Below are 23,424 nucleotides of genomic sequence, written 5' to 3'. Positions count from 1 at the left end.
CACAACAGACGAACGCCCAGCCGTCGGCACCGCTGTCTCGTCAGCCCCGTCGCGACGGACCAATACAGACTGGTACGTATGTGCCGTATTTTTATTACGGTTAATAATAGTTCAATTTCAGTAGCAGTATCGCTTATGCCAGTTGGCCGGTGTCGTGTATGGAAAGCCGTTCGCGCGAGCTCTCTGCTCCGACCAGAAAGATACGAGCGTCAATGCGCGGTGTGTACGGCATTTTTTCCCCTCAAGGTCAGAGCGCTTTGACGGCGATTTGACGAAGTCGGCGACGAGCGCCAGCATGTCCCAGGAGTGAGCTAACGTAAGGGTCCCTGCCGTAATCACTTCCTCGGAAATGAAGCGAGCACACTCGTACTTCCTTTAGCTCTCTTTCTCCTCCGTTTGCAAAGTTCACAAAACGTAGCCACTTGCTTCGCCGAGGTTCGTCGTTGGGCAGCACATGAAAGGAGATCTCCTCACCGGCGGGGATATCGCACTCCCTCGACGATTTGCCCGTACTACATGGACATTTCAAAACGCAGCAACGAAATTTCATTGTAAAGTACTCAAACAAACTGAAGTTTTCAGAGAGAGAGAGAGAGAGCAACTTTTATTTAGCGTATTTATGCGTGGGAGTGGCTTCTCAGTCCAGAAGTCCAAACGCTGTCTTCGCACGTTCAGCCCTCTCCGTCAGCATGACCTGGTCGGCGAGGTGTGCGCTGGACAACGCAGTCTCCCACTGCTCGAGGTTTGGGCTAGAAAAAGGGGGTGGCAAGTCTGGGTTTTGACTGCATTCCCAAATTATGTGATACAGGGAGCCTGTTTGTCCGCAGAACTTGCAATGCGGTGAATGCTGGTTAGGGTATTGCTTATGAAGTCGAATCGGATGAGGGAACGTGTTGGTTTGTAGTAGTCGAAGCGTGGATCCTTGGTGTTTACTTAACTGGGGGTGTAGCGGTGAATAGATCCTTCGTTCGAGCCTGTAGTGCTGGGTAATGTCTCGGTAGGAAACAACGGGGGTGGGGTCAGGATCTCCTTCCGTGGCCTGGTTGGCGAGTGCGCAGGCCGTCTCGTGGGCGAAATCGTTGCCCGCGAGAGAGGAGTGTGCCGGGGCCCATACTATCATGACCTTCCGGTTTGGGGGGTTTGCGCTCAGGAGGCGGTGTGCTGTTGTAAACTGGGAACGAGCTCCTAACAACAGCAGCAAGCCAACACCATTCCGAAACTTCTGCGACGACTGTCACTATCTCGTCGCTGCTTGCTGTTCCTTACTCCCCTCGTTTCTATTTTTACCTTTGCTGGTTGGCGATATGACGGCCAGCCTCCTGTGAAGGGATTACGATACCAAGCAAGGTCGCGGCTGTGCGTGCTGGGACTGTTCGTTGGCCCCGAAGAGCCTCGAACCCCAAAAATTCGTCTGCGCGACGGTGACGACGGCGAGATGTCGAGTTCGGCTGGCGGTAGTTTCGTACGCATTGGCATACAAGCTTGCGTGTTTATTCGGAACTTCAACCGTTTACTCCACCGTTCTTAGTGTCATAAAAGGAATGTGCAGTATGTTTAACGGGCACATAGCTCACTGTGCAAACTGGTAAGCCCTGCCTACGTTTGCTTTTGCTGGCCTCCGCCAATCGCAGAACATTCTCGTGTGACATCATAGGTTCTGTTGCAGGAAATGAGCTGGTGGGTCGCATGGTCATTCCCTTTTTTCCTAATTATGTAGCTTATTTGAGCGAAGTTTGTGTCAAAAGTGGTGTCAGTATGGTTCTAACGAGGCAATCTTTCGAATGAACCAAACTTGTGTTTTCTCTTCATGGCTCCTTTAACGTGCGCCGAAATCTCGTACACATGGGAGGTTTTGCTATTCGCCTCCATCAGAACAGCGGCCGCAGCGGCCGGGAATCGAACCCGGGTCCTTGTGTTCAGCAGCTGTTACGAATGGGCCAGCGCCGCAGTACTTCCCCGCATCACTCCTCGGCTGTGCGGCGAAGCCACTCGTGCTCCTTCGAAAACAGGCGCAATCATGTCGGCAACAAGTTGCGACAAAGCCTCGTCAGACGCTTCGCTCTCTGCGCATTCGGCGGCTGCCTGCGGCGGCTGAACTTCGGCGGCTGCCTGCGTGGCTCGTCTCCACGCTCTTCAAGGACAGAGGCCCCGGTGATCGCAACGGAGTCCTCCTCTCTCCCCTCTCTCGGACTCAACGTGCCCGAGGCTATGAACGGCTTACGAACTCTGGAAAGAGTGTTGTGCGTGTTCCAGCGTGTTGGCGTTTTGACCGTTACCGCTTTCGGGTATAAATAGAGCTCCCAAGCGTTGTTAACCATTCCTGTTAGAGCAGCGAATCGATGTTGTCGCTCTGCTCGAGTCCTGTATTGTAACCTCGCCCGTCGGGGCATTGTTCTTTGGCTTCGGCTCACCTCTCGCTATGAAGTAAACAGTTACGTTAGCCTACGGCTTCTGGACTTCTTCACGGCTGCAACAGCGGCTGGCCGCTCGCATCATACACGCTACCACTCGTATGTCGGAGGCCACGGAGATCGGATCGGGTGCCCCCGCCCGGTCGCAACAACTGGTTGGCAGCGGTTGGATGGCAACTTCGTAACACCTGAAGCCAGCGGTGCGAGACCCAACACCACGGACGTCAAGGCGGCTTCGGACTTCGCAGAATTCACGGCGGTCAAGGGTGAGTGCGGGACTTTTCTTCACTGAGTTTTACCAGGCTTCTGAGGATAGCTGGTAGGGCGTGTGTTTTTGCCGCGTGGGTTAATCGCGCAAAACATTTTTGGAGCAGTGGGAAAGCAGTACTCTAGACCGGCCATGAATTTGAAGGCGTTGAAAAAACCGCAGTTGTTGGAGCTTGCAAAAGAGTTGCGCTTGGATGTTACGGACGCACTGAGAAAGCCAGAGCTGATACAGGCTATACTCGCTGTTGGCGCTGACGATGACGAGCTGTCTGATTGCATTGAGCTGATCAATGACAGGGAGACCGCTAAACGTCAGGCGGAGGCTGAGCGCCAGCGTGAGGAACGCGAGGAAAGAAAGCGGAAAGAGGAACGCGAGGAGAAGGAACGAGAACGGGAACGACAGCATGAGCTGGAAATGAAACGTCTTGACATCGAGGCATCTCGATCTAGGCGTGAGAGTGACAGCAGCGCGCCAAGCGTACAGTCTGCGGCGACTGAGCGACCTACGTTGCGAATGTGTGACCTAATGCGACCCTACAAGGTAGGAGAAGACATCGGTCTTTTTTTGGTCAACTTCGAGCGTACGTGTGAGAGGGCCCAGTTTAGCCGAGACTCATGGCCGCAAAAGCTGCTTACGCTTTTGCCAGGTGAGGCATCCGACGTGATGGCCCGCTTGCCAAAGGAGGAGGCGGAGGACTATGAGAAAGTCAAGTCTAGCCTCCTGCGTAAGTACAGGCTGTCAGCAGAGGCGTTTCGCCAGAAGTTCCGTGAAGCCGAGAAAGCCAGGGGCGAGTCGTACTCTGAGTTCGCCTACAAGCTGAGGGCAAACATGGAAGAGTGGCTCAAAGAGGCAAAGGCCTTCGGAGAGCACGACAAGGTTGTTGAGTGCTTCGGTCTTGAGCAGTTTTACCGCCGCCTACCTGAAAACCTGAGACTCTGGGTGCAAGATAGGCCAGGGGTAAATACTGTGGATAAGGCAGCTCAACTAGCCGACGAGTTCATCGCACGTCGAGGTGCGCAGGGGCCGAAAGACGGCCAAAAAGAGTTCAGGCCGAGGCCTGATAAGTTAGGGCCGGAAGGCAGAGCTCCCTACGAAAAGAGCGGAGCAAAAGTGACCGAATCCGCGAATAATGAAACGGGCTCGGAAAACGAAAAGAGCGCAAACGCAGAGGCACAGCGCCGAAAAAAGGCTTTCGAAGCGCGCAAGCAGTCCGCGTGCTACAATTGTGGCGAGACAGGGCATTTCGCAGTTAGTTGCAAAAAGGGCAAGCTTGTCTTTCACATAGTACACCAGGATGAGGAGAGCAGACAACTTTTAGAGCCCTACGTACGCGAGCTTGCAGTTAACGGCAAACCGTGCCGAGTGCTTCGCGATTCCGCGGCAACAATGGACGTGGTCCACCCGTCCTACGTCGAACCGCACCAATTCACGGGCGATCGCGCGTGGATAAAGCAGGCCGTAGAAGCGCAAAGCGTGTGTCTTCCGATCGCCAGGATAACCATCGATGGTCCCTTCGGAGAGCTCGAAACCGAGGCCGCTGTCTTTCCCAGCCTTCCGGTGCAGTATCCGTATCTTTTCTCGAACAGGTCCGATCAGCTACTGCGCGAAAGGGGACTCGTTTTCGGGGAAGGGATAGTGTTCGCGCTGACGCGCTCGAAGGCTCGCGAACTCGGAGCGAAGGCTCGCGAACTCGGAGCGAAGGCGGCGGTTGAAAGCAGGAACGATTCGCGAAGAAAGGAGTTCGAGGGAGAGAGACTCCAACGGGAGAACAAGAACCTAGAGCACAAAATTCAACTCGAGCAGGAAGAAGTGAAGCCTGAGTTAGAACTGTTGCTCGAAAAAGACCTCGTTGTGGAGGAAAGCACCGTGCCAGCGCTGCCAGTGGCAGACTCTCGGGAGCGCGAGTCGGAGGCGACGGTTGCGGCCGAGCAGCGCGTCAAGGTTGCGGAGAGAGATAACGACGGCACATTAGCTCAGACTGTCGGCAGAGGGCAGTGTGTGTCCACTGAGTGCGATAATGTGTCGGCCTTTGTTTTGGAGATCTCGGCGGAGTGTTCGGACGGTTCAAATTCGCGGGAGGCCTTGGGAATGGCTACCGACTTTAACATTTCGCGAGATAGCGAGGTTTCGCTGGAGTGCGTAAACCAAAGCCTGCAGTCGAAGCAGCGAGCGGTTTGCACAGCTCAGCTGGGAGTCATGACGATCTCGCCACTAAGCAAGCCGATTCCGTCCTGCCAACAGCTCAGGTAGCTGACCTCGAGCAACAGCCAGCCGAGCTCGTAGAGATTCAGGTGTCGCGGGCGGCTGAGCCGTCTGTTGAGACAGGGCAGCTTGGATCTAGCGTAGCCTTGACAGCCGCAAAACAGAACGAAAACACCCTTTGGTGTTCGCTTGCTGAGGCTGTCGCCGAAAGCGCTAGGGACAACGAGGTAGTGACTGCTCAAAGCTACCAGGTGCCTAATGAGCACGTCGTGCCCTTTTCACTCCAGGCTGATGCTCCCGATGATAGGCCAACATCGGCGGAGCTAGTTGAGGTTGCGGTGTCGACTGCGGCTGAGCCGAAGTCGGGAACCGATCAGCCTAGAGGAGAGAACGTGAACACGTTCCGATGTTCGCTTGCCGAACGCGTTCGCGAAAAGGCGAGCAACAAGGATAGAGGGAAAACTTCCGCGCGTGCTTGCGGCGCGTGTTTCAGTGCAGGCACGCGAAGGGGCAAAGCCGTGAGCTCGCATCGCGCCAGGGGGACGCCGCCTCCAAGAAGGAGTGCGCGCCTCTCGTTTGAACGATGGAAAATCCTTCTCGCTTCTCCGCGCGCTCGACTGTCGTCGAAGCGAACGGCCGGTGTCCTCTCACGCGGTCGCAGCAGCGTTCAGAGAACGGGTGCACCTAAAGTACGGTACAAAAAAAGGGAAAGCTCGGAGCAATGATGAGAGCTCGAATCGCAGCTCTCAGCGCGAGAAGTGGCTTGTAGACGCCTGACTTTCTCAATTTCATTGTTTTTCCTGGAACAGGTTTCGCCCTTTACGATTGCAATTTTTTTATGTGGGACATTTCCAATCAAGCGAAATGTCACCTTTCAGGTTTGTCACTTGTCTAAAGTACTGCTGGGCAAAAATATAACTAGAGTAGTTAGTTATTAGCGTATTTTATCGCAACTAACAGCCTGGTAGATCTTCAGTGTGGATTTGTCTTCGCACTTGCCGGCGATGCGGTTGTGTCTTCCTGTGTTGTTCTGTTGCTTGCCTGAGCAAGCCAGAGACGTTCTTGGGGAGCCACTACTCGTCCAGTGACCCGCCCAGTGAAGCTCCAGCACGGTGTCGTACAGCCAAGGCCTGGAGTCGAGCGTCTGCCGAACACTTCACTTCGACAGCATCCCTCCGGACAACGGTTGCAGACCCTTATCCATCGGGATCTCGGACCCCCGGCGGAGAAGCTGTTACGAATGGGCCAGCGCCGCAGTACTTCCCCGCATCACTCCTCGGCTGTGCGGCGAAGCCACTCGTGCTCCTTCGAAAACAGGCGCAATCATGTCGGCAACAAGTTGCGACAAAGCCTCGTCAGACGCTTCGCTCTCTGCGCATTCGGCGGCTGCCTGCGGCGGCTGAACTTCGGCGGCTGCCTGCGTGGCTCGTCTCCACGCTCTTCAAGGACAGAGGCCCCGGTGATCGCAACGGAGTCCTCCTCTCTCCCCTCTCTCGGACTCAACGTGCCCGAGGCTATGAACGGCTTACGAACTCTGGAAAGAGTGTTGTGCGTGTTCCAGCGTGTTGGCGTTTTGACCGTTACCGCTTTCGGGTATAAATAGAGCTCCCAAGCGTTGTTAACCATTCCTGTTAGAGCAGCGAATCGATGTTGTCGCTCTGCTCGAGTCCTGTATTGTAACCTCGCCCGTCGGGGCATTGTTCTTTGGCTTCGGCTCACCTCTCGCTATGAAGTAAACAGTTACGTTAGCCTACGGCTTCTGGACTTCTTCACGGCTGCAACAGCGGCTGGCCGCTCGCATCATACACGCTACCACTCGTATGTCGGAGGCCACGGAGATCGGATCGGGTGCCCCCGCCCGGTCGCAACACAGCGCAACGCCTTAGCCACTGAGCCACCGCGGTGGGTACTCATGAGTATGAGTACTCACGAGTACTGTGCTCATGAGTAATGTACTGACGAGTAATGTAGTCGCGAGTAATGCACTCATGAGTACTGTAGTCGCGAATACAGTACTCGCGAGTGCATGCACTCGTGAGCAGTGCAAACAAATTTAATCACGAACTAGAGTCGGTGTAAGGTCCACTTATGAGATCAGCGGCCAGGCGCCCGGGCTGCGCGTGAGAACCCGCCACCCTGTCTGGGGGCTCAACACTGTGGACTCTACGCCGCAGCCGTCGCCAATTCGTCACGGCGCGCACGGGAGACGGATTGTCTGGCCCACCGAATACCACGGGGGATAATCCCCCATTGAGAACGCAGACGGCGCCGCCGGGTTCCGAGAATCGTCGACGTGACGCGCGGAGAATTACCGGCGTCGAAGTGCGCGCCGCGCGAGACACCATTGTTAACGCGCCCCGGTCGGCACAATGCACTGTCGCCGCCTTTCGCCCTCACCCCGCGGGGTCTCGCGCACTTGCTCGTCCGCGAGTGTGCCGTTGACCCAAAGATGGCGGCGCCTCATTGAATATTCCATAGCACACTGAGTGACAGCTGTCTACGTGAATTCGGGCACTCCCTTCCGCGTGTACGAATGCTACAGGGGCGTTCCCGAGAGAGCGTGAGCTCGAGGTGTTATAAGGCCGAACTCGGCCGTTAGAAAGGGTTCTGGTCTGAGCGCCGAGCTGGGCAGTTCCCGGCGGGACAAGGAGTCTCGACCGTTGAAGCTAGGTTGGGATTTGTGAGCTCTCTATAGCTAGAGGTTAGGATCCCGTCGGAAGTTTAGAGTACAGCGCCGTACCGGGCAACTATACGGATCCTGCGGCGGGACAGGGTCTCGGCCGTCGTTTCTCGAGTGGTTTGTGTACGCTCCAAGGGTAGGAGGGTTAGACGAAGTTGAGAGGCTCAAGTGATTTGTGCGCACTTGGAGCTAGCGTCTAGCTGAAGTTTGAAGTTTTCCTTTTACTACTCATGTACCCAGTTTTCCTACTGTAAATAGCTGTATATAAACTCTTCGTTTCACTTAATCAACCCCAACGCCTCGAGTTCGTCAATTCGACCGCCGCCTCCAAGAACTTCAACACCATCGCCCTGCCAGCCGCCTGCTAAATCAACCGGAGCCCGGGCGACTGGGTTCCTGATCGACACCGGACTTCGGGGAAACGAACCACAACCATCTTTACTGTCGGGATGCGCGCGTAGAGTCGCATAAGTTTAGTGGTGCCACTGCGCCGCTTAACTCCCAAGGGTCGTAAAATCAGACAAGGAAAACGGCGGCTCTCTTCGTTTTTGCATGGTTACACGGTGTTACCGTTTCTCGGCGGTCGCCTGCTGCGGTGTTGCACGGTGAAAAAAAAAAAGAGGGGTGACGGCAGGGGGGGCAACGTGACTTCCGGTGCTCTGATCACATTTCCACTGCGGCCGTTATTTTGTCTTACAAATACGTTGCTTGGGAAAGCGTGGGGGTTCCGTTGCGCTTGCTCCGTTCAAATGTGACAGGGGAGAGGCGGAGGAGGCGGCTAACAATGCATGCACAACGCGCGCTAAAGCCGCTCTTTCTCGTGTTCAGCAGTTTTTGTAGAAGCGCGCCGTGTAGTTGTTTGTGAGTGGGACCACTCATGTAAAAGGTCGCGATTAAATCACGTGATTCGCGTCAAATTTCGCGTGATTCGCGTCATGGTTTGTGCCACCGAAATTGTCCGTTCCGTTCCGTTGTGCGCATTTCGGGGATAATTTTGATGGCGTGGGTGCGCCCATCTGGTTTTATTAGCCTCCACTTTTGAAACACCTGTTCACATACACTAGGGCTATGTTCTCGTGCAGTGAGCGCCGCTGCGCAGCCGCGGCGGGGAAATTTCCCGCTCCAATGGAAATAAAACATTAGAGTACACCTAAGCACGTCTGTTGGTTCTGGGTCTGAAAGCATAATGCCAGCTGAACGCCTTCGACGCCTTTTTTCGCCTCGCATTGTCGAAGAGCTCTGCCATCTTGTCGCTGGAGGGGCGCTTTGCTTTCGAATGGCTTCGATGTGTCTCCTACGTGTTGCGCCGCTGTTAGCTTATGCCGCCGTGTAATGAGACAGTTGACGGCGCCGGCGAATTCCGCTGCTTGTTCTTCCCGTACCTTCATCTGCGGTATGCCGGAGGGGCCGACCACCCCTCGCCATCCGCTACTGAGGAAAGCCTCGTGCAGGGGCCGTTTTTGTAGTGCGAACGCCAATGCCAGAAGCCGGGTTTTTCGCTCAAGCTCGGGTCTTGAAACGTCTCGTAAAATATGATGCTTGCGCATGACGACACCACCACGCTTTTTGATCGATCGTTCAGCTTCCTGAGCGCTGCTCGAGGTTAGAGCTGCAGATTTCCACCGTGCAAGCAGCCAGCCAACACGGCAGCTAAAGTGACGTCCGTGCAAGCTATCACGCCTCCGAAAAACGCATCGGGGAACTTTTTCGTTGTGAGCAACAAGCACGACAGATCATTAGTGCAGCAACGGCAGCCAAACAGCTGCAGCAACTAGGTGCACTGCAGCCCTCGACTGCGAAAGATGCCCCCTGCCCTTCTCCCCCCCCCCCCCCCCCATCCCCCCCACGCACACACATGCGGACGAAAATGAGCGGTTTCAGCCAGACACCCGTGGTTTTGCCCGCACTTTTTGCGTAGATATGCAAAACGACGCGTGGCTGGCGGCGCAGTCCTGTCTCTTAGTCACGGCGGAACCTCTTCCTCTTTGGCTTCTTGCGTTCTCGCCGGCTTTCGCTTGGTGTTTTTCTCTTATCGATGTGCCGGCGGCGGTGGCGATGGAGACGGTTGGGCAATTTTCGCAGCGGGCGGAACAGTGGCGACACGTGTCGTTGCAGCTGATTGTAAAGCCGATAGTCTTTCTTGGGCTATTTCAGCGCGACAATTTTGGGCTGTCTGTAATAAAGAGAATTTATTTATGACAACCTAAAATCAGTATCAGCTGTAGAGATGAACTATACGGGTCACCGCCAAGTAGCTTGATGTACATCATGTGCACTCTCTACAACTGCAGGACAACTCTGTCTGTCCCGCGATTCAGCCGTTCGGCCAAACGCTAAAAGAATTCTTCGACGAGAAAAGTTCATATAAACAAACGTTTTCTTGTTACCGAACCTGGTACCATACTGCATACATATTTTAGCAAAAATAAAGCATTAGGGACATCTGAACCAAAACGAAATGTTTCTTTTAACAAACAATAGACGTCGGTGTAATTATTGCGATCAAAAAAATGCGTTCAAACATTTTAACCACAAATGCCAAAAAAAAAAAAAACTAGCAGTGGTTTAGCTCGGCTATGCCAGAATATACGTAGCGTGAGCTAAGGTTCAGCTGGTTATTCTTAGCTTTCCTGGTTGTCTAGAATTAGCTTGATCGTCATGCTTACTGCTGCTTCAATAACACACACGGTATACGCATTCTGTGACATGTATATTTATCAAGCGACTCCGGCGCAGCGTCACCAATCGCCCCAGAGCTAAGCTGGTTCCACAGGCGCACGCCGGTGTTGCTGCGACGCACGAGCCATCAGTTCCACACCCGGCCACCCCTCGCATGATCATCAAGTGGACCGGGCCACCACGTGCGGAACGGAGGTCGGCGAAGACGCTGGGCGCGTGGGGTTTGTGAGAGACGCCGGGCAGCGAGCAACGTTCTGTGCGCCGTGTGACGTCACTGCTTTTCGCGCATGCGCAGCACGGCTGTCCAGGAGCCACGCGAAACCGCTCAACCTCGGCCAGTGTAGCTCACGCTACAAAAGGCTCTAGCTCAAGCTTGGAGATCGTGGCTCGCGTGCCAAGCCAAACAGTGACAAACGGTCCCAAGATGTAATGCGTCGGCAGTGTAAAGGCTGGAAAATTGGCTTGCATTCAGCAAACATCCATTGCGTTTTTCACGGGAGGACCGAGACAGGAGGGGAACAGCATGAGCGGTGGGAGGAGGGAGAGAAGAGGCAGTTGCGTGGCAAGGACTGCCGTCTTGCGACATTTGCAGACAGCGAGCAGATTCGCGGCCAGTTCTTGTGCTGATGAATTGCCTGCCTGTTTCCGTTTAAGAATTCCATTTTTACGGGTCCACAAGGCCCTGGGCTCCTACCTGGACGCCTCAGGCCGTCACCCCGCACTCCGCTTCCCGGTACAGTGACTAAGGGCAGTCTGAAATTTTTAGAACTTTTTTTTTATCTCCACTTGTGTCATATCAGACAGTATGAACATTTGAGGCGGTTTTTTTTTAACAGCAGAGCTGTTTAATGGCCGACTGCACTTAAATTCTCGACAACGTAAAAATAACGTCATCCAATAGTACACATAAAAAGAGAGCAAAATGCAAAAAAAAAAAAAAAAAAAAAACCTACGTTTCCAACAGGAACGCGCGCGACCAAAACGGCTCGTGAAGATTGTGTTTTCGAAACAGAAAATGCATAACAAAGGCCGCATTACCGCGGCCAGGACGTGACGTATGTGGTGGAACGGAAGCGGGTCGCCAGTACCGGCGGCCGCTTACAAAAACCTCCAACTGCGCGCGGTCGCGTCGCGGTTCGCATTGTTATTTACACAGAAGAACGTTCATTAACATTTGCACAGGCTAATGGAGTTAAGCGAAATTCCGACATCGCGTTGCTATCGATCGAGAAATAGACCGTCCAGCAGTTTTTTTTTTTTTTTTTACATCAGAATAACTGCCGGAGTAGCAATCCTTGGCGTTGAGAGTAAAAAAGCGGGTCCAGATTTACAAATCTACTTGCTCGTACGTTAGCGAAAAATAGCTATGGTTACCCGGCGCATCGGCTATCATATCGCTTTTTTTTTGAAGAGAACAAATCACGCATGGGCGGAGATCAATCACCAACTATTTTTGATATGTAATTACGGGCAAACATCTTTCTCAATATCCGCCCAGTAAGTTTCACCTCGCTGCACATCGAGGATCGAATTGTAAAGTTTGTCTGAAACCGCATGTCAGCTTCCAGAGATAGATGATGCATTAAAACACAAAAGAGTTACCTATCTACCGCCATTTTCTACTTTCACATAGATACATGTGCATTTGATAGCGTTTTACCAAAGCTCCTGGATACATCGGGCAACGCCTGGCATGGACGGAAAACTTGGAAGAATGATTTCACGCTATTTTCCGCTGCTACCCAGTTGACGAAGCAAGCCAAAGACGTGCAAGCAGCCACGTTGCTAGTGGGTATTGGCGAAGAGGCAGGGAAGGTACACAGCACCTTCACGTTTGAGGCAGAAGATGATCAGCCCGCCGCAGTGCTTTTTGCAACACTCCTCGGCTGTGTGGCGAAGCCTCCACTGCGTGCGCCCTTCGAACAGGCCTCCTTGTCGGTGACTCACGCTTGCAGCCGACGGATTCAAACAAGCTGCTACACGCCTGGATCGCTGGCGCCTCGCTATCGGCGTGATTCAAACCGGCGTTGACAGACGAGGCAGGCTTCAACTTGTCCGAAGGACGCGGAAGCCGCTGCGAAGACCTCCTCTCTCCCCTCTCTCGATCTCAGCGTGCGCCGCTACTACCGACCACTCACGAACTCTGGAAATAGTGTTGTGTGCGTGTCTGTGCCGTTCGTGTCGTGTGCACAATCTAGAGGGAACGCTTGTTTAACCGTTGGGGCTTTGGGTATAAATAAGACCCCCCAAGATTGGAAGAACGCGAACATCATCCTAATCCATAAGAAAGGTGACATGAAGGACTTGAAAAATTACAGGCCGATCAGCTTACTGTCAGTCGTCTACAAGGTATTTACCAAGGTAATCGCTAACCGAATCTCTGCAACCTTAGATTTCAGTCAACCTAAAGAACAAGCAGGGTTCGTAAAGGTTATTCAACAATGGACCATATTCACACGATCAATCAGGTGATAGAGAAGTGCGCTGAGTATACTGAACCCCTATATATAGCCTTCATAGATTATGAGAAAGCATTTGACTCGGTCGAAACCCTAGCAGTCATTCAGGCATTACGGAACCAGAGGGTAGATGAGCATTATGTAAGAATACTAGAGGATATCTACAATGGGTCTACAGCTACCATCATCCTCCATAGGGAGAGCAGTAAAATACCTATAAGGAAGGGTGTCAGACAAGGAGACACAATCTCTCCAATGTTATTCACAGCATGCTTACAAGAAGTATTAAGAACGTTGGATTGGGAACAGGTGGGAGTAAGGGTTAATGGAGAATACCTCAGTAACCTCAGATTTGCTGATGACGTTGCCTTGCTAAGTAACTCGGGGGACGAATTGCAAAGCATGCTTTCCGCACTGGGCAAACAGAGTAGAACCGTGGGCCTGAAAATTAATATGCAGAAAACTAAAGTAATGATCAATAACCTCGGGACAGCACAGCAGTTTGAGATAGGTGGCGAGGCAGTGGGAGTGGTAAGCGAATATATCTACTTAGGCCAAGTTGTGACCCCGGATCCCAACCATGAGGCAGAGATAATTAGAAGGATCAGAATGGGGTGGGGTGCATATGGCAGACATTCTCAGATAATGAATAGCAGCCTACCATTGTCGCTGAAGAAGAAAGTGTATGACAGCTGCATCTTACCGGTACACCTACGGGGCAGAAACTTGGAGGCTCACTAAGAGGGTTCAACTTAAATTGAGAACGACTCAGCGGGCAATGGAGCGGAAAATGATAGGTGTAACATTAAGGGACAAAAAGAGAGCGGAGTGGGTCAGGGAGCAAACTGGTGTTAAAGACATATTAGTAGAAATTAAGAAGAAGAAATGGACGTGGGCAGGGCATGTAATGCGAAGGCAAGATAACCGCTGGTCATTAAGGGTAACAGACTGGATCCCTAGAGAAGGCAAGCGCTGCAGGGGACGGCAGAAAGTTAGATGGGCAGATGAGATCAAGAAGTTTGGGGGATAAATTGGTCACAGTTGGCACAGGACCGAGGTAATTGGAGAATAATGGGAGAGGCTTTTGCCCTGCAGTGGGCGTAATAGGCTGTGATGATGATGATGATGAAGACCCCCCAAGCACTGTAGTTCATTCCTGTTTGAGCAGTGAATCAATGCTGTCACTCTGCTCGAGTCCTGTACTGTAAGCTCGCCCGTCGGGGCATTGCTCTTGTCTGGCTTCGGCCCATCTCTCGCTATGAAGTAAACAAGTTAAGTTTGCCTTCGGCTTCTGGTCTTTTTCGAGGCAGCAACATTTGCTGGCCGCTCGCTTCACCACGCTACCACACGCATGTCGGAGGCGACGGAGCTCGTCTCGGGTACGCCTTCCCGGATGCAACATTATTTACTAAGCGCCTTACGTCAGTACGGCTTCCCACCGGTTTTGTAGCAGCACCGAAACGTTTGCGCTCAGCTGTGTCTGTACACAACTACTTCTGAACGGGCTTTTGAGCAGCCCTTTCAGTGTCTGCGGGATAAGACAGCGGTGCCCCTGGTTGGTCGCCCTTGCTCTTCGTTGTCTGTCTTGACCCGCCACTGCGCCTTATACAGACGCTGCAGCGCTGCCATCCGAGGCTTCCCATTGCCTGTCAAAGGCCTCGGGAATTATGAGTACGGTGAGCTATTCAGTGCCCGGCTTAGTGGAAGTAAATATAGGGCATCGCGCTTCGGTACGTTTGCGTCAAGATTCAGTGCCCTTCCACTCTGTGAAGATGAATGACCAGCGGAGCTGGATGCAGTCCAATGAGTGCACGAAACAAAACACGTTTGTTTGCAATTTGTGATTGAGCATACTTCCTAGCCAATTAGCTGAATGAAACTTGTAAAGACTCAAGCTAGCGGACAAACGTGTTTCCCTCCCGCGTTGCAACACACCAACCCAAACCGTTCGACCACGGAATACAGCAGACCGCTCGCATTGGGCCGTCAGACGTTCACTTTAAACCTCCCAACAGCAAACCTGACATGTCATCGGTGAGGGCATGAAGCCCAAATTATGTATGAATGTTGCTGAAGCCTAGCTGCGCGTTCACGCTCTCTTCCTCCACCCCCCTCCCGTGAACGCATAAACCGGCAACTGGTGATGTGCGCTTCCTGGACGTCGCGCGCTACCTCATAGGAAGAGACCTCTTAGCCATGCACCCTGACCAGTATTACATTGGTGGAGGAGTCCCCGAACCGGGCTCCGTTCCCTCCGTCATGTTGTGGTAGCATGGTGGACGAGCGACGAGCAGAAACAGCTGCCTTGGTGCTAACGACAAAGAGCCGAAGACAAAACTTAACGGTTTTACTGCATGGCGAGAGATTAACAATGACGATACAGGAACAGCACCCTTCCGGGCGAGCTTACAGCACGACTGGAACAGAGCAACAGCAGGATCCGATGCTGTCGACCAAATAGAACACGCTCGAAGGGAACGCGTATTAATAATCCGAAGCGCAAATGGTCAGTTAGCTTTCACAATGCTTTGCACACGACACGAAAAGAGTACAGACACACGCGAACACTCTTTACCGGTCTCGTGAAGGCCGGTGCACGTTGAGTCTGAGAGAAGGGGGAAGAGGTCTCGGCGAGCGGCGTCCGCTTGCAGATTCAAGTCTCTACACGTCTCCACCAGAACAGTTTGTCTTGTATTTTGCAACTGCCGCGGGCATGAATCACCGCCAGCGAGGCGTCCACGTGGCAGACACGTTTCAGCTTGTCGTAGCATGTTCGAGGAAGGCGGGCTCTGCCACTAAGCACAGGGTGCATCCCCGCACTACACGAAACTTGAAGCATGCGCGCATAGGGTATACCGGCGCGCTGAATCGTAACAGCTTCTCGGCCGGGGGTCCGAGATCCCGATGGATAAAGGTTAGCAACCGTTGTCCGGGGGTATGCTCTTGAAGAAAAGAGCTCGGCAGACGCTCGTCTCCAGGCTTGGATCGAACGACAGTGTTCCAGACTCCTGGGCGACTCGGATGAAGGGTCAGTCACTGGACGAAGAGTAAACGAAGTAAATGGTAAACGAAGCAACGATCGTTTCGTCGTTCACTGCAGCCTTAGTCGACATACTTAACATTCCTTTCAAATACCTGCCCTGGACACGTCATCGCTGACGTCACAAAACACACTATTTAACGGGAAAATTGAAATTTTGGCATAAACTGTGTAATTTCTCAGTGAATAAAGCATCCATAGCTGTAACTTTTGCGCACACGAAAAAACGAGGACTAAACGGAGATACGAAGACATGGTCACCAACTAGCCCGCGTTTCAGTGTTATTGCAATAAAGCATTGTTTGGTGCCGGACGAGCTCTGCGGGCACTATAAAGCACCTATTCTTTCGAATACAACAAACTTGTATGTTATCTTCATGGTAGCTTACAGCGCCGGCTACAATTTGAATTCGCTTTGCTTGCAGTTCCAGCGGCATGTTGTATAGCCAATGTCATTCGTCTCACTGTTCGACGAGGATGGGGTGCTATGGTAGGTTAACTGGTTTATTCAGTGGAGAGGTTGGAAGCCAATATGCCCCTAGCTCGACCATTTTACCAAATGAAGGGTCATTACCCGGTTAAATAAATCCCAAGTTCACGACAATGTTTGGTAGGGCATCTTGAAGGGGTCTACGGCGCACGTAGATGGGACGCATAAGAAAGAAAAGACAGGACAAAGCGCTGATGTCCTGTCTCTCTTTTCGACCCCTTTGTCTTTGTTTTTGTTTACTTCCTTATGTAATTTTAGTGTCCTTTGTTGAGCACCAGCGTCTGTTAAAAACTCTACGTAAGCATGCGGATCATCGCAATCATCGTCATCATCATCACCGTATAATAAAATTGATCGGTTTTTTTTTTTTTGCAACTGCCTGGCATAGAAGGCTAGGAGTATTTGCCAGGCTAGCCTCGGAAATTTCACTAAAGACAGTTCCCTCGCTCTTTCATGGCCCCAGCCGAGCCACCTCTCTGCCCTTGCGGCAGCACCTAGATCACGCGCATTCGCAGTCGACGATGAAGTGAACAGGGGCTGCGCTCCACTGTGTGGCACGAAAATTTAAAGGACGCCCATGTAAATTGAGGCCTCACTTTCCGACAAAATCGGCGAACCACATGGTCCTTTGAAAGTACGCCGTTGTCTGGTTCGTGTCCCGGCTTGCCAAAGTGCACGGCGCGAGGCAGCCATCCAGCCCCATGCTGATCACGGCCACGCACGATTGTCGCACCGGTGCTGTTTATTTCTGCCATTCAGCCTAGATGTTCTCGCGCGGGCAGTGCAAGACTCCGCTTGTGATACCACGAACCTGGCAGACAGCAGGACTCGAAATGATTGTCCTCACTTTGACCTTTGTGGTCTACGTCGCCCTGCCGTTCGTGCTAAAGACGAGTAAGTGGGGCTTTGCTAATTTCTACAAAAAACTGTGGCGTAGCGCGTACGTATTCCAAGTATTTATACGCATGATTTACTTTTATTGAGCCGTTCTAATGCCACGCACGCGCTGCATGGAAGCGAGCCGGGCCCGCACTTTTGGCCACGCCGTGGTGGCCAAAACGCCGCACTGTTTGACTGAACGCTCGCAGATGGCGCCGGATTTTGCGGGACAGCTTGAATACGACCCAGACATATTTTTTCACTAAAAAAATGGAACCGCTCGACGACCCTTTGCAAGATTTGCTTCCACGTCTGCAGTTTTCGTTATGCCGAGCCGATTCCGAATATTCGACAAGGATACCCATATGAAGACCTCGGTAGCTCCAGTCCAGACTAGGTTAAATAAACGTTCATTCCTTTCGTTAGAATAATAATAATAATAATAATAATAATAATAATAATAATAATAATAATAATAATAATAATAATAATAATAATAATAATGATAACAACAATAAATCTTTATTTCGGGTGCCCAGGAACAACCATAGGGTCTTGGTACTGCTACGCCATATTTAAAAACAAACGAAAATAAAAAAAATTTAACACACAAAATACCACATAAGACAAAAATAATAAAACAAGAATACTTTCTAAATTTATTTATTTATTTATTTATTTGAAGTGCTCACCAACAGCGCTGGGTTTTCTCAGGTGATACACTGATTACATGAATACAAAGCATACAAAAAGACAACATGTAGGGAGGGAAACAAATAAAAAAAATTAGCCCCATCTTCCCGAAGGGAACGCTGAGTAGATGCGGGGCATCGCAGGGTTCACCTACATTTCCCCCAAATTCGACTACGAACACAACGGTTGCTTCCATCACACTTCATCGGAAGAACGGAGTGAAGTGGAGTCAACCGCAGCAAGCGCTGAACTGAACGCGCGCAGCCCGCTGCCCGATTTATATTCAAGGTTGAAGGAGAGGAGACCAGAGGAGGAGAGATGCGCAAGCGCCGAGCATGCGCCGCGAAAGCAGAAGCGAGAACGCGGGAGAAGCGAAAGCGAAGTGCACGCAGCTGGTACGAGAGAAGAAGTGGCGGGAGTATCGCGCATCTGTGGGAGAGAGGGAAGGAGGAGAGTTGCGCATGCGCAGTGTGAGTGCGGACGCCGATGCGGGACATGCCCAGACTATAAGATGCTCCGCATCTAAAATGGGCAAAAATAAACGTGTAAATATATAGAAAATACCAGAGTGATCAAAGAAGGCAAAACATTTCCTGAATAACAGGAGCTCAGAGGTCGTGGGTAGAGCATGCTCTAACGAACACATACGAGCATAAGCAAGGTGGTGCTTTTGGTGCAGGAACACAAGAACAGGGGGAAAAGTGCAGGTGCGATTTCTCACAACATGCGCATTCAAAATATCAAAAATTTCAAGGAGCGTTTTAAAAGGACCATGTCGTTGCAAAAGATGTCAATAGAAGAAAAAAACAGACTGTTGAAGGCATATGGGATTCGGTTAGCTGGTGCCAGGCTCAGTGATCTGACAATATGAAAGCAGCCATGCGGCCGCAGTGGTCTGCTTGCAATGCACTCGCAGGTGAAAAGAGCTTACCAGGCAAGGGCAGTCAAACTTGGAATCGACTGCAACACAGATTGAAGGCGGGCCAGTTGGTACATAACTAACTTATAAAACAGCGCTAGAAACAGGACTACAGAAAGGGCACACAGACAGGGCGCTGACTAACAACTGAGTTTATTGCCACTGAACGGGCAATAAATACGGAAAGAAAGTGACACGTGAGGAAAGAAATAACACGTGAGGAAAGAAATAACAACTGAAGAATTCTTCAGTTGTTATTTCTTTTTGTAAGTTTTTCGGCATTTTTTTGCGGATGTTCGTGCTCATCAATTAGCGTTTGCATTTTGTTCCTAGTCATGGTCTTGGTGGCTTCTGGATGGATGAGGGCTTTCAAGATACGCCATGTCTTACTTGTGCTTAGGGTTATGCGGCTAAACAGCACTCACTCGGGACGAGCTATACTCACAGAACTCGGATACCAACCAATCCCCACCCAGGTCGCTACAACCCCCATCAAGCAAGACATCCTCAAGCACTACACGTGGCACCCATCCCACGGCACATGGACAAAGAAAGGAATCCATCTCGACGACAAATTAGAGCGGCATTTTATTCAAAGAAGGTTGTCAGAGATCCCCACCAAAAACACATGGATGCAGCCAAGAAAGGACCTATGTGTGCAATAGCCTATACGCACCTCAAAGAGGACGAATGCTCGATGCACACCAGCTGTACCACTCCGGAAGAAGCTGAAATGCTAGCCATAGCACTCGCAATTGGCCGAACGACGACCCCCACCACGCTTACAAATATTTACACGGACTCCAAGAAGGCATGTCACCTACTTGCAAGCGGAATCACCTTTCCATCGGCACTGAACTTTTAGCCACAGTAAAAGGACAGGCTAGAATTCACTGGGTACCTGGGCACATGGGATTAGCTGGGAACGAACGAGCCAATCAACTCGCCCGTGAAGCACTCATCCGGGCTCCCGCTGACCATGTATGTACCCTGAAATATCACCCCCAACGTCGTATCAAAATGAGACAGTACCCCCACGACAGGATGGAGTATTCACCCCCCCCCCCCATATCCTTTGTTGGACAGAGAAGAACAAACACTACTCAGACAAGCACAAACAAACACACTACAAACTCCAGCATGGACATGGCACCACCACCAGCGCCCCCCCCCCCCCAGTGCAGCCAATGCACACGCCATACTTAACCAAGAACATATATTGAGGGAATGCACTAACACCTCAGCACTCGGAACACATCACACTAAGGAGTGGCTAGCTACCGCCTGCAATCCCCAAGATCAACGGGACCTGGTGACCTTCATCCGAAGTGCTACCAGCAGCTGCCTGGACAGAGGCGGCTGACGGATGCCACCCAAACCACTGCGATAATATAAAAAAAATAAAGTCTCTCTCTCTCTCTCTCTCTCTCTCTCTCTCTCTCTCTCTCTCTCTCTCTCTCTCTCTCTCTCTCTCTCTCTCTCTCTCTCTCTCTCTCTCTCTCTCTCTCTCTCGTTTCCGCGTGGGCTCGCGGCTCAATCGGTAAGACAACGGGGATCTCGCTCCGTTTCTCAATTCGTTCCAGGTTCGATTCCCCGCGGTGTCGTAACTTCTCTTATTTGTTCGCGGGAGTTTTCTGTTGACACCAACGGTCGCGACAGAACCCTTGGGGGGTAGAGGTAGAAAGCTTCGTTTCATAAGAGCGAGAGTAGTGTTCCGCGGACCACGTTGCCGCGCACGGCTGCAGTGACATTCGTTTGTCGGTTTTGACCCGGCGCGGCGGCTCAGTTGCTATGGCGTTGTGCTGCTGAGCAGAAGGACGCGGGTTCGATTTCCTACCGCGGCGGCCGCTTTTCTGATGGAGGCGAAAAGCAAGAGCGCGCGTGTGTCGATTTGCCCATGCATTAGCATTGCGGAATCCTCTCCTCAGCCGAGTGGAGGAAGCTAATGGAGTGGAGGAGGGACTCAGAATACGGCCCTAAGTAAGATTCGGAACAGCGATCACAGGATGGTTAAATACAGGCTAAGGCTGAATCTCAGGAGAGAAAGAACGAAACTTATAGAAACTAGGAAACCCCGCATGGAATCAGTCAGAGCCATGGAGATCGCAGGAGTTCGAAATAACTATTCAAAACAAATTCTCGCTTTTTAACGAGCAGAACGAGGTAAGTGTAGACAGGCTAAATGACAACCTAACATCGGCACTCAGTGAATCAGCAGCAGCTGTGTGAGAGGCAACGTTTTTAGATTAGGTCAGTTGGCAAAGAGCGCGGCCTTCCAAGCACCGCGGCGCGGGCCGGTGCTGTCGCCGACCAGGCGGTGGCGCTGCGGTAGCGTTGAGATCGGTCTCGGCGCGTCGTCTGCTACTCCTTGCTTGGAAAGGCGCCGGTGAACGACCACCGCACACCGTTAATGTTCTTCTTTGACATGCGAAATCAGACTTCGCTCTACTCTTACGCTTTAGTGACAAGAGCTTTACATTTTTATCGACATTATAACGAGAAACAAGCTGTACTTAAGAAAAAAAAAAGGCAAGGCAAACACTGCACAGTCCGCTTGTCTTCGGCTGCTTCCCGTTCCATTTATTTATTTTTCCCCAGTACGGGATCCTTTACCATCTGGGATTAGCGCTTTAAAGAACAGGACACATGTAAGAGAAAACGGACAGGACTGGCGCTTTATACGGGATCCCTTATAGCTAAATAATGTTTAAAGCATACCCGAACACGTCTTACATTTCTGAAACTGCCGGAAAGCCTACAATAGTCAGCCATCTACTTGGAATCAAGAAAAGACGCCTCGACATTTTTATTTATGCTTTGGAAGCAAATGCAGTAGGTACGTTTTCACAAGAACATATTTACAACCCCAACAAAACTGATCAAGTGAGCCGATTGGAAACCAAGTGCTGACGTGCGCGCTCAGCAAATTCTTGGTATTTTTAACTGCGGACACGAAAAATTACGATTTGTTAAACAGCTTCGCTGTTAACAAAGAAAATTGAACCAATTATTAAACCAATGTTTTTTTTTTATTTCTCTGACAGGTATAAATGTGGTTTCTTAAAAGAAATTAACGTTTTTTCTCCGATGAGAATGTTTGTCGTACTGCTATTCTTTTTTGTTGGTTCGTAAATCTGATGGACTATCTGTTAGGGTCACAGAAACTTTGATTCATCTTCTTGTAGTCCTGATATGCCAATTTTTTAAAGCGTTTAGACTTCATTTATCTTCTTGTAGCCCTGATATGCCGATTTTTTAAAGCGTTTAACCTGGTAGTTTTTCCGCTGAGCCATCGCTTATGCTGTCTTCTGCGTTGATTTTTCCTGCACGTTTCTTTTTGCAATCTACAGATAGGCAACACTTCTCGGTTTTGACTAGTCAGATTGATTTATAAGAGGTTTAACGCGCCGACGCTTCACAGCTAGGCGATGAGGCGTGCCGTAGTGGAGGGCGCCGGATTAATTTTGACCACGTAGGGGATCTTTGACATAAGCTGAAATCTCGAACACACGGGTGTTTTCGCTTTCCGCCTCTATAATAGCGGCCGCCGTGGCCGGGAATCGAACCCGAGTCCTTGCGCCCAGCAGCACGGCGCCTTGGCCACCGCGCCGGGTAGGGATCTGATCTGACAGCACCGGGAATATGTTGTACCACACACACTTCATGCCCTTTCACGGCAGTTGTTGTGGATGAAACGTCTGCAAACAGGCAACATTTGTTCCAAGGGCTGATCTTTAAGGCAACAATGTAGCGAATAAATGTTGCTACATTCTTCTGCCTAGTCAGCTGAGGGTGAATATTCCCATTTTTATCGCTGTAGCTACAGGGCGGGACAAGCAAACCTCTTGAATTAACTTCAACCGACAAGTTTTGCCCCACTACTGCACCCTTCTCAATCAGCACAATTGCACCCAGAATCTTCGAGCTTGTAGAAGATAACCTAGGCGAAGCCTTCACATTCTACGATTGAAATGTCGGACATTTGCTGAATTCCTGCATAACTGCGAACCACAGCTCAGTTCCCAACGTACGTGCTGACATCGGCGCTTCTACGCCACTCGCGCCACTTACGCCAGTTTCCTCGCGCAAAGATCCATCATTTTGGCAGGACGCAACATAGGTGGGAACCACTGTCATCCATTTATGTGGTTTTCGGCATGACTTTGACGTCTTTGGTGGCGACAGATGCTCAGGTATACGTCAGGGAAAATACGGGGCGCAGCGCCGTCCCTCAGAGTCCGCCTGCCTTACGGTATCCTTACAGTTTGACCATTCACGGCGTGTTCGTAACAGTTGACGATGTCTGAAGACTCACAATGAATGTCACAAACGTATGTTTATGGCGTAACCTTGAAGTTTTTACGCGGAATCGCGCTTTCCCACTCTTTCAATCCGTCAGGACCCTTCGGCGCTTTGAAGAAATGCCGCTGCACGGACTTGGCCGCTTCCGAAGCATACCCCGAACGGCAGCCCGGCGCGCAGCACGTCAACAAACCACACCGACGCTTCCGAGATCCACTAAAATATGTATGCACGATGACAACACAGAGCTAATACGTTAATACAGACGTGACGAACAGGCGAGCACCAACAGCACAGCGAAAACACATGGCCTGGGCGAGCTTCGCTCCCCAAACTAGATCTCAACGCAACGCCAGCGCCACCACTCGGAATGGCGACAAAATGGTGCCGCCTCTCGAGGCG

At 51.3% G+C, this 23,424-nt stretch overlaps 1 protein-coding gene across 1 annotated transcript; it reads left to right on the top strand.

The window, feature by feature from the left end:
* The first annotated feature begins 1,815 nt into the window (after positions 1 to 1,815).
* On the top strand, positions 1,816 to 10,982 carry LOC144162537 (uncharacterized). Its single transcript, XM_077693116.1, has 2 exons — positions 1,816 to 4,359; positions 10,920 to 10,982. The coding sequence occupies exons 1-2, from the start codon at positions 2,812 to 2,814 to the stop codon at positions 10,980 to 10,982; spliced, it is 1,611 nt and encodes a 536-aa protein (XP_077549242.1). The 5' UTR covers positions 1,816 to 2,811.
* Positions 10,983 to 23,424: the final 12,442 nt, after the last annotated feature.

Source organism: Haemaphysalis longicornis, unplaced genomic scaffold (assembly GCF_048455015.1).
Source record: "Haemaphysalis longicornis isolate Haplotype H1 unplaced genomic scaffold, Haemaphysalis longicornis Haplotype H1 scaffold_1, whole genome shotgun sequence".
NCBI lineage: Eukaryota > Metazoa > Arthropoda > Arachnida > Ixodida > Ixodidae > Haemaphysalis > Haemaphysalis longicornis.
The sequence above is the reverse complement of the archived record's forward strand: the minus strand, read 5'-3'. Positions and strand labels throughout refer to the sequence as shown.